Raw genomic sequence first — 12,288 nt, forward strand, 5'->3', positions numbered from 1 at the left:
ACCAGAGAAAAACCAAAAAAAAAAAAAAAAAAAAAAAAAAAAAGTGTTGAGATGGTGTATTTCAACGTGCTGTACATATGAGCGAGATTTGTCATATGAACACCACTCTCATATTTCTCCATAATTTCCTTCTTCTTTTTCATTGTGATTGCTTTCTTTACCTTCCCTTCCTTTCTTATCTTCTTTTGTAGCTTTCTGAGGCCATTTTGAAAAAAGTAATCAGAGTGAATATATAAAACTATGACCAAAATCATGTCCACAAACACATGCATCTAGGCTACACTGACATATACTTCTGAATACTTTTCTGGCATCACAAGTCTTTGTTTACAACAGCACAAGTGGCTAGCATTTGGGGCATAACTCAAGACTTTGTTTGTAAGTTAAATGTAAAATTTCAGTCATAAACCAAGTTGTTTATATGTGAGGCCAGTTGTGAGGCCAGTTGTAATCAGAGGGTCCACTACTTTCCTTTTTTTTAATATATTTTTTCATACCTTTCTCTATCTCTCTGTTCTTTCTCTCTTTTTACTTTATTTTACATATATTATTAGTATTAATCTTAATATAATATAATTAATGTTTCATTTTCTCTAAATTATTGTATATCATTATTGTTTGTCTATTTTCCTGGGTTAGTGAAATAGTTGAGATTTTTTTTACATAAGTATTTAACTGTAAGATAATTTATGGTGCACTTCCAAATTGTTAATGTTACTCTTCCTTCTCAAAGCAGCACTATCATTCAAAAGTGACTGAATGGGTGTCCACATCTCAAGACACATCACAAAGAGAAAACCACTTAATCAAAAGACCCTCACATGATAGTGGTAAAGGTATCTATCCATCTTGATCTGCAAACCTCAACACAAAAATACAAGAATCATGAGAAAACAAGGCAATAAGGTGCCTTCAAAAATTCGTAACTCTCCAAAAGTTTATCCCATAGATGATGAATTGAGTGAAATTCCAGAAAGGTAATTTGAAAAATTTATGGAGAAAATCATCAGTAATATCCAAGAAGAGACAAGTAGATGAATGAATTAAAGAGAATGCAGGAAGTAAAAGATCAGTAAAAGGAGATAGATATTTGGAAACAAAACAGCAGAAATCCTGGAAATGAAAATGTTAATTAGACAAATTTTTAAAAACTCAATTGAAAGTCTTGGCAGTAGGAACAGGGAATCAGAAGAAAGAATATTAGGACTTCAAAAGAAGGTACATGTAGTATAACATTTGGAAAGAAATAAGGAACAAAAAAACCCCAAGAAACAGCAAGTAAATTAGGCAAACAGTCTTGGATAACTCTAAAAGACAAATTTAAGACTCCTTTTGTCCTTAAAGAGGGCAAGAAAATACTAATGTCATAGAAATCCCACTCTTTCACTGAAATTATTGAAAAATATGTTCCCAAATCTGGAGAATGGCATGGATATCCAAGTAAAGGAGCCATTTTGAACTTGAAATAGACACTTCCAGAAAAGAACATCATAGTAAAAACTCTACGACACAACACACTCAAGATGCCTAAAATTCAGAACAAAGAAAAGATATTTAAAAGCTCTTAGAAAGAAACATCATATCACTTATAAGGACAAACTCTTCAGAGCCGAGCGTTGTGGCACACGCCTATAATCCCAGCACTCAGGAGGCTGAGGCAGGAGGATTGTTGTGAGTTCGAGACCAGCCTGGGCTACAAAATGAGCTCAAGGCCAGCCTGAGCTACATAGTGAGACCCTGTCTCAAAAAGCCAAAAACAAGGATAAAATCATCAGAATAACAACATATTTTTCAATAGGATCTTTAAAGGCAGGATATCTTAACATGTAGTATTTAAGGCCTGAAAGAAAATAACTGCCAAGCTAAATTACTATACCCTGCAAGGATATACTTCAAAATCAAAGGAAAAATAAACACCTTTCATTATAAACATTAAGTAAAGAAATTCATGATCCCTAAGCCATCACTGCAGAAAATATTAAAAGGTATCTTAAACACAAATGAGAAAGACAACCACAACCACTAAGTCAGGAGAAAGACTAAATTTCATCAGGACAGTAGATAAACAAATGAGAATCAGAAATGAATCAAATACTGGAATAAACAACAAAATGATGAGAATTAGTACATACCTTCATACAGCTGGGCTTAATTCTACAATTAAACGACCCAGATTTGCAGATTGAACCAAATACTAAGATCCATGTATATGTTGCCTGAAAAATATATATACCTTAACTGCAAAAACATATGCAGACTGAAAATCAAAGAATGAAAAGTGGTACTTCAAGCAGCTGGAGCAAGTAGAAGTAGCTATACTTATATCTGACAAAGTAGAATGCAAACTAAAATTAGTCACAAGAAACAAAGAAGGCCACTACATACTGATAAAGGAAATGATTCACCAGGAAGAAGTAACAATTGTAGATATAATCACCAAATGTTCAGCACACTTATCTGCAATTTACAGGAAAGAGATTTATTTTGTCTTACAGTTTCAGTGAGTTCACTCCATGGTAGGCTGGCCGTAAAACATAAATGTCATGGAGAAAGGGCATAGGGTGGATAGCTGTTCAATCCATGGAATCCAGGAAACAGAGAGAGTTGAGAGCAGCCAGGGAGAATACACCCTTCCGGGTCATGATCCAATCACCCTCCTCTTCTAACCAGGCTTCATCTTCAAGCACAAGAGCCTTTTGTTGGACAATTTAGCTTTAAACCACAACATTCTGCCCCTGGCCCCCAAAGGCTCATGTTAATCACACTATGTAAAATTCATTTAGTCCAATTTGAGAATTGCCAGAATTTTAATAGTTCCATTACTGCTGGAAACTCTAAGTCCAAAGCCTCTTTTGAGACTGAAGGCAAAACTTTTAAATGTGGGCCTATATAAAAATAAAAAAGAAAGTTAAATACTTTTAACATAAAATGAAAGGTATAGATTCTCATCCCCAATTGGAGGAATAGGGGATAGAAAGGAATTGCGCCAAAGCAAAACTGAAACCCAGCCAGACAATCATTAAGTCCTTAGCTCCCAGTCCAGTACTCGGGCAAGTCGTGGTGAGATGTGGACTCCAAAGGGCTTGGACATCCTTGACACTGCTGGTTACATTCCCTATGGCCTCTCTCAGGCCGACTCTACTCACTGTTTGTGGTTTTCCTCAGCCAATGTCCCACATTCTTGACATTCCAGCTACCTTGGATCCCCATTGGACCTTCAGCTTCACTCTTGCAGCTTCACACACTGTTCCCTCAGGTGCACTTTGCGTGGCCTCCCAGTCCTTTCTCTGGAATATGGGGTGAAATCCTCCAAGACCCCACAGCTCCCGTGTTCTGCATGCCTGAAAAGCCAGCACTGTGTATTATGGCAAGGTTTGCTGCCATTTTGAGCATTTGCTTAACAACCCTGGATCCTGGCTGCACTGGCTTCTGAGAAACTGCAAAGCTGAAATCATGGAAAATATTCCCTGTGGGACTCTAAATGAATGGGGTGTCCAGGGGCTGTCTTCTCAAAACAAAGTCTTTTGCAGGAGTTTACACTTTGACCTCTTTGAGCATGCTAGAGTGGATTCTGGCAAACTTCTGAGAGGCTTTTATGGCATCTTCCCTATTGTTCTAATGCAAAGGTTTTTCTGTAGATTTGTTTTCCTTAACACTAGTATTTCCAGGAACCATGCTTACTTTTGCCCCAACACTCTAGGTGTTTCCATTCTGAAGAAGCTGAAAACTTTGCAAATAATTTAGTTCTGCTTTTTTTCTCATGCTTCTCCTTGTAGATCTGGCTAAAAGCACCAAAATTATCCACCTCAATGCTTTAACTTTAGGATGCCTTAAATTCCTCCACCAGTTAGATCATTTACTCCACCACCTTCAATTCAGCCTCATATAAAGTCTCAGGACATGGACCAAATGTAAACAACTTCTTTGTTGGTATGAAACACACAGAGCCTCTAGTCAAGTTTCTATCATAGTCCTCATTCCCATCTGAAACCTAGGAGTATGGCACTTACTCTCCACATTCTTGTCAGCATTGTGTCCTTCCGAACTCTAATCACAATCCCCCATCAAATTCAGCTGACAGCATTCTAGGCCATCTCTACCTGTTATTTCCTCTACAAACTGTGAACCAAATAAACCTTTCCTCCTTTAAATTGTGGGTATTGTGTATTATGTATCAGCAATGAAAAAGTAACGAAGACATACATGCTTTTGTAAATTATAACGATAAAGAGAAAATCATGTAAATTCAGAGAAAAGGTATAAAAGGTTACCTGTATTGGCTAACATCGAATTCTCCATCCACAATGGAAGATGCTATTAGACATTGGTGTAATGTTTATGGAATACTGAGTGGAAAGGATTTTGAACCTAAAATACTACTGAAGAAAAATACATTTTTGGTATACCAGAAAGCTGTCACATAAGAGCAGAGAAACTTTTCAAAAATTTGTGGATTCTATTTGAAAATATGATCTCTAATGAAAGTACATAAATTAATTTTCTACACTTTTCTTAATTTTCTAGGACTGCTCTCACAAAATGCCACAACTGTGTAGCTAAAACAACAGAAATTCATCTTCTCAAAATTCTGGAAGCTACAATTATGAGCCTCAGGTGGGCAGGTTTTGTTTCTTCTGAGGTTTCCCTTTTTTGTTCAGAGACAGCTTATTTTTGTACTGTGTTCTCAATGATTTTTCTTTATGTATACACACCCTTGGTGTCTCTCTGTATATCCTAATCTCTTAAAAGCACAAATCATATTAGATATTGGCCCAGTCATGCCTCATTTTCACTTAACTGCATCTTTAAAATATTTATCTCCAAAGACAGTCACATTCAGAGGTACTGGGCTTTAAGACTTCAACAAATTTTGTGGTGACAAAATAAATACCATAACAGTACTCTTCTCAAATGGTGATATAATTACTGAGAATGGAAGAAGATAAATTAGGAATGATTCAGACTCCCATATCTGTCATGATTCTTTGCTATATGCATGATATCAATGGCAGTTTACCCCTACAAAGACTCGCAGGACTGAAGGAAGCTGAATTGATATTGCTGTATATGACAGTAATTTGAATGTCGACCTTGCTTCCAATAAGATTTTGTACTCCTGAATAAACTCATCAGGACCATATCTGCTATGATCTGGATTTGGTTTGAATGTGTTCTCCACAGACTAGAGAAGCTGAAAAACTGAAACTCCACAGAAGCTTCACTCCACAGAACACTCTTCATGTGTTCTCATTGTGGTACCATTGAGCTGGTGGAAATTTGGAAAAGCAGGGCCCAGTTGAAGATAATTAAGCCATTGAGGACGCTACTCTCATGAAAAAACTGATGCTTGTATTATGGAATGAGTTGGGGCTTGTGAAGTGAGCTGGTTCCGTGAGAATGGTTGTTATATATAAAAAAAGTATTCCTGTGTTTTCCCAGCCTCTTGTTTCTTATCCTTCTATGTGATCTTTTCCTTTCATATGTGCTCCCAGCACAAAGCCACTCATCATTTTCTGATATAACCAGAAGGCCCACACCAGAACCAAGTAGATGCTGGCACTACAGCTTCAGACCTCATAAACTGCAAGCAAAATAAAACTTTTATTTCTGTATAAAGTACCCAAATTCAGTTATTTCTACATAGCAACAGAAGTAGACCAATACAATATCAATTCATACTATGTGCATGTGCTAGTGTGTGTATGCAGGAGTACTTTTGTATGTGATCAGATACCATAACTTCATAACCTACACAAAATTCTGCAGTGAGTATCAGAAGTGAGACTGGTTGGAAGAACTATACTACTACAATAATCAGATATGAGACAAAATGCTGATAAAAATGAAAGATAGGATGGTGATCTGAGACTTTCTGAGTTGAAATCCAATGGCCAAAGCCATGACACTGTTAGGTCATTGTGGAATTTTCCTTGGGGATAGAGACCATGTAATAATAGAGTTAATCAACTATTTCCTTAAATGGAATCAGTTGGACCCAAAAGATAATTAAAGAGGGTGTGAGATTTAGAGTTAGGAAAAGATGAAAGTGGAGCCAAGAAATCCCTTAATTAAAAGGAAAAAATAAAAGTTTGCATTTTTATAAAGAATGTGAATACTTGCTTTAACATATTAAACATATTTTTGGGTAAAAATTTGTTTTTAAAGACAGAGTCTGAAAGAGAGCTATGGCCTTGGAACATTGTGATTTATACAAATGTATTCTAAATGAATTTAGTTTTCTTTTTAGTTCTAACAACAAGATTTCAGAAAAAAATTCTACAGAATGAAGATAATTTCTACATGGAAAAATAAAAATCTTGAGACAATTCAACTAAAGCATTAAACAACTGCTGTGTCTCATGCATGCTCTTTTTTTCCTTTAGGAATAAAACAAATGTACTAGGCTTTTTTCTTCTTTAGAAATAAGGGAAATGTGCTGGTTAGTAGCTGACTGGGCTAATACAAGTCGGCAGAATAGCCAATTACAAACCAGTTTTTTCCAGACTTTTATTCCATGGCTAAAAACCATAGGGAGGATATTTTCCTGTTAACTTCTACATCATGTTAAAGTATTGCCTTGAATCTTTGACTTTTGTAGCTACACAACGAAGCACAAAGGTAAGTGGTGGTTGCATATTAAAAAGCATTCAGTCTTTCTGTAAATAAATATGCCACCACTTCCTCTTCTACTCCTCTTCTTTCTCCTTCTTCTTCCCTTCTTCCCATCCTCCACCTTCCTTCTTCCTTCTCCTCTCCTCTTTCTTTCTTCTTTCCACTATTGCGAATTGAACCTAGGGCCTTCACCATGAGCTGAATCTATATTCCTTCTAAAGAAATTACCTTTGAGAAAGGGTCTCACTATGTAATTAATTTGCCCAGGTTAGACTCAGATTTGCATTTGTCCTGCCTCAGCCTCCTCAAGTGCTGGAATTACAGACAAGATGTTTCTCAAGTGCTCTGCAAGTTAAAAGTTAAAAAGTGTTCAGACTTGGGGAAAATATCCCAAACTTATTGTAAATTAACTTTTAAACAAAGGCAAATGTAAAAAGGGTAATCAGAGGTAGAACTAGGAGGTCAGGTAATAGCAGGTGAACGGCATCCTGAGGTCCTCCCTCTCCCAAGACCAAAGGCCATGGAAAGTGAAGAAGAAAGTAGTGGGGGTGAAGGAGAAATTATGGGCTAAAACAAGAAACTTCAACAGAAAATCAAGTCCTGAAAAGGCGATGCTTAAGGCCAAATGAAACTTGTGCCAAGCTCTCTCCTGCTCCATGACAGGGACCAGGGAGAGGGTCATTTGAAATGATAGCCTGAGAAAAAATTACACGCCCTGTACAGGTCCTAGCACAATGTCCAAGGCCTGACTAGACTGTTAGGATTTCAGAAAGGCATATGCAGCACTTTATGTTCTTATTGGCTGCCTTGCTGGTCCCTGTAATAGGCATTCCCTTTAAATGTGACTTTGAAGATACTCCCAACAGGAAATAAGAGTCTGTTTCTGCAATACTTGAATCTGAGTTAGCCATATGACTTTTTTTCCCCACTAGTATAGTATGTTGTAGAAGTGATGGTGGGCCAGTTCCATCCCTAGGTATTAAGAAAGCTTTTCCATTTCCACATCTTCTCTGGGACCCCTGTCAGGTCCTAAGAATAATGCTTGAGGAGCCTACCAGGGAATATCTTGGACACAGCCCAGTCATCCCAGCTAAGGCATTCCTCAGGTAGCCCAGAGCCAGCTGATTCAACCAGGCTCCTGTTAATTTGTTAATTTTCTATCACCTTGTCTGAAATAGGAGAACCCAGGCTCCTCTGGTACACAGCTGACAGCAGACACAAAAGCCCATCCAGCTGAGACCACACGGATTCAGTAATAAATAGTACATTTATGCCACTAAGATTAAGGAACTTTATTATACAGCAATGGCTAACTGCTACAGAATTTGGTAATTTGTGGGGCTGCTGCCAAGACTAAAATCTAAAATGAATATCATTCCATTTTTCTGTAATATAGATTAACTCTAATTTTTCCTTGTTAATTTTTGTCTGATCTATCCACCAAAAAAGCAATGTCAAGGTTCCCCAGTATTGTTGCATTCCATCTTATCTTTTTAGATCTAATAATTTTTGTTTTATAAAATTGAGTGCTTGAATATTAGGTGCATATATATTGACACTTGCTATATCTTCTTGTTGAACTGATCCCTGGATTTATTATGTAATGACTTTGTGTCTTTTTACAGTTCTCATCTTTAAGTCTACATTGTGTGGAACAGGAATAGCTCATTCTGTTACCTTTCTCCATTCTTGCAGTTTTCATTCTGTGTGTGCCTTTAATGTGGAGGTGAGTTTCTTTTAGGCCATAAAGAAGAATGAAATCCTTTAATTTGCAGCAAAATGGATGAACCTGGAAGACATTTTGTAAACGACGTAAGCCAGACATGGAAAGACATGTATCATAAGTTGTCTCTCCTAAATAGAAGTTATAAAATACAAAACCCAACCCGAATGTAGAATAGTGATTCTCAGAGTTTGTGAAGGAGATAGAGGGGGGAATAAAGGGAAACTGGATTTGATCAGTGCATGTTGTATGCAAGCACTGCAATATCACACTGAATGCCATTAATATGTCAAATTAATACATGTTGATAAAAAATAAAATAAATTATATGGCATTGTCTTTGGGACTGGGTAGCAGGCAGAGGCTAGAAAACTAACAACAAATCTAAAATCTTCTGAGAAAACTGTTACTGTAATGTAGCAACCTGTTTTATATGTAGTGAAGTAACTGGAAAAACCAGAGTTTTTCCATATTAATGGCATAATAATGGCAGTTTTTTTATTACTTGTTACTGTCTTTGATTGTTTGATCAATCTTACATTCTTATGTTTGGTGAACTGAGCAACTGCATTGAAGATAACAGTATGTAGTGTAGCAATCATTGTTAATTCCTATCATTTTGTTTTGAGGTCATGTATCATTTTTGTTGTTTTGCTTTTGTCTTCATTGCTGTTGTTTTGTCAGGTTTTCTTTCTTCTTTAAAATTGAAAAAAGAACATTGCTAAAAACACAAAGTATGTTTATATAGATAGTTAAAATTGCAACTGTAAGACACCATGTTGACCAGGGATATAGCTTAGTGGCACAGCGCCTGCCTCGCAAGTTCAAGGTCGTGAGTTCAATTCCCATTACCAAAAAAAAAAAGACACCATGTTAATACCTCTGAAAGTATTACAGTACCTAGCAGCAGACAGACAATAGGGCTTGCAGGAATTAAGATGTTTGTGCAGAACAGATGACCTGCTCAATGTAAATGCAAAAATAAATTACATTTGTAGAGAAAGCTTGTCTCAAAATATTTGTGGGTGTATCTTTGTCTGATGTAGATACAGATTCAGAGAAATCTCACAAAAATATTGAGCAATGCGTCAATAAAAATGTTTCCAACCTAGAATGGAAGGAACTGAGGAATTCACTTTATTTTGTTTTATTTTAAAGATAAAAGAACCAAGACATATTAACAAACACAGACATGAATAAAACTATATAAAAACAATAAAAGCAATACAGAATTTCAGACAAGGTGATAGAAAATTAACAATGGTTGTATTACATATTGTAATCTTTAAACTGGTTGCTCAGAAAAATAAAATAGGCATATAAGATTGATCAAACAATTAAACATTATGTGTTCCTTTCACCAAAGCAATAGAAATTAGTAGTACAATTACCTTAGCTATCTTGTGTGTGTGTGTGTGTGTGTATATTCACATTTTCCCTTCTTTCTTTTCTCTTTTCTTTCATCTCAGTCATTCTTTCTCTTTGAGCAGGAACTGAGGAATTTAAAATGCAAAAATGCCTCTTGCCCTCCAGCTATCTATGAACAGGGAGCAGGCTGCGAGAGTGCACAAAGGGCTTACCTTCCAAAGCCTTCCCTGGAAATGCCCAAGACAGTGGAAAATTTAAAAAAAAAATTATATATATATATGGTATATTCTCAAAGCACAGAGCCAAGATCCATGGAGAACAATATATAGTGCCATTTACAGCAATTAGAACTGGATTATAATGAGGAAACATATTTTTCTCTGAAAACCCTTATTCTGAAACTTTTTAATTATTACAGACTACTTGCTTTCTTCTTTTTGAATGTGAAGGCTGACTGCTGTTCTTCTTTTATCATCAAATATTTGGTATATAAAAGGCAGGTTGACTTCTGGGAGGGGGAGTGTGTATTTTGTACATGGGATGGATGAGGATAACTGGAGGCAGAGGGTAAACTGCAGTAAGTTTAGCTACAATGATGGACACCATAAATGGATTCCCATAACCACACTTGCTGCAATGTGCCTTTGCAATTCTTCTCACTAAAAGGTGGAGTTTGCGAGGCATAGTGGCACACACTTGTAATCCCAGCACTCTGGGAAGGAAGATCACAAGTTCCCTGCCTAGCTAACTTAGTGACTTAGTGAGATGCTATCTCAAAATTTAAAAAATGAAAAAGGGTTGGGGATTTAGTGCCATATGGAGGCCCTGGGTTTAATCTCCAGCATCACACATACACACACACATACAAAGAGTTTATTTCCCCACACATTTAATCTGGGATTATGGTATGACTTGCTTTGACCAATAGAATAGAGTAGATGTGATGGTGTGCCAGTTCTATGTACAGGCCCTGAGAGACCTTGTACACATCTCACCCTTTTAAATCTCTGCCATGTCATGAGAACACACCCAGCCTAACTTGTTGGAGAAGAAAAGACCATGTGGATGGGACCCTGACTATGTCAGAAAACTCCAAAATGTGTGAGAAAGCCCAGCAAAGATCAGTTTCCTACCTTACCCACTGACGACAGCAGACATAAAGTAAATCTAGCCAAGATGAGAAGAGATGCCCAGCTGACTCACAGGTACGGGAACAAAAATAAATGGTTATTGATTTAAGCCACTGCAATTTGGAGTGATCTGTTAGACTATAATAGGATGGGAATACAGGTCCGAGCAAGCAAGTAAACTGGAAAAAAGTGAGTTTGTGTTTCTTTTGGGGGATGACCATTGTTACCATTAAACGCAAAATTAGGCTGGTAGATATAGCACATTTTCAGCCATTAAAAGAGTAGATCTTTTGTACTGAAATTTTAAATATTAATTTTGTCTTTGTTTTTACAAGTAACCATGTGAAGAATACTACTACCGGACTGGTGGGGAAATGCAGAAAAAGGAGGTCAAAAGGTGTAGTCTGAAAGTTTATGTTATAGATAGAAACGTAATCACCAACATAATTGTATAAAGAAGTGAGGCTTTGGAGATACAGCAATGGGATTAGTGCCCTTATCCACACAGACCTGCCTTGCCTTTTCTAGTGTGTGGGGATGGTTTTTGATTGACAGGAGGAAAATGATATTTAAGAAAATCTGATGGCAATAACAAGATAGCCAGGAGACGCTAGGTGTTGAGAGGTTGATAGAAGCATCTAAATTATAGATCATGAGACCCCACACAAGAGGAGAATGAAAAGAACCAATACTAGACATATGTAAGACCAGATATTGTTCTCTATTTTTATTGTAAAATTATTACAGCTTTACCTTAAAATTACAGTAGTAAGAAAGTATACGTAGTAAAATATATGCATGTATATTTCTGTAATCATTATTAAAAGTGATATGAATTTCTAAATGAGTATACAAAAAAGGAGTGTACAAACTTTGAAAAACCCAGCAAGGAGGTAAAATAAGTAATGAAAATCCATAAAAATTAATAAATAGTACCAAACTGTAATAAGTAAGTGTGAATTAAAAGGTAGATATTCACAAATGGAGTAAAAACATCATCATGGTCTATTTTGAAAAGATCCATCTAACAAAGACAAACAGAGAAAAGCTAATAATATGGGAATAGATAAATGCATAACAGTTAAACGGCAAAAATACAAAGCAGAGATAGCAAGGAAAAGTCAAGACGAGAAGCATTAAATGAGTCACAGAAGATAACTTTATATTGTGAACAAAGATAATGCAATAAGACTCATAAAACAATACATTGAAGAAATATTTCAATACATAAAGCAAACAAGGTTAGAAATAGGGGACTGATAAAATAACAAAAGAGTTACATGCTTTTATCAGAAACTGTAAAACAAGCAAATAGAAAACCTGAATGACAATTAACATATTTAATATGTCAAAACATGACATAATTGAATCCCAAGAAAAAGGAAATATTTATTTACTTCAACTGCCAGTGGAATATTTTTTTTTTTTTTTTTTTTTTTTTTTTTTTTTTTTTTT

The 12,288-nt window shown here is 36.1% G+C and overlaps 1 protein-coding gene across 1 annotated transcript in view; it reads left to right on the forward strand.

Annotated features, from left to right (window-relative positions):
- Cdr1 (cerebellar degeneration-related protein 1, 34kDa) overlaps positions 1-12,288 on the forward strand; it is a 24,153-nt gene that overhangs the window by 3,086 nt on the left and 8,779 nt on the right. Inside the window, 1 exon segment of the mRNA XM_013504456.1 lies at positions 6,599-6,618. Within this exon segment, the coding sequence (XP_013359910.1) occupies positions 6,599-6,618 (20 nt within the window).

Source organism: Chinchilla lanigera, unplaced genomic scaffold, assembly GCF_000276665.1.
Source record: "Chinchilla lanigera isolate Chin_1 unplaced genomic scaffold, ChiLan1.0 scaffold00088, whole genome shotgun sequence".
Lineage (NCBI taxonomy): Eukaryota > Metazoa > Chordata > Mammalia > Rodentia > Chinchillidae > Chinchilla > Chinchilla lanigera.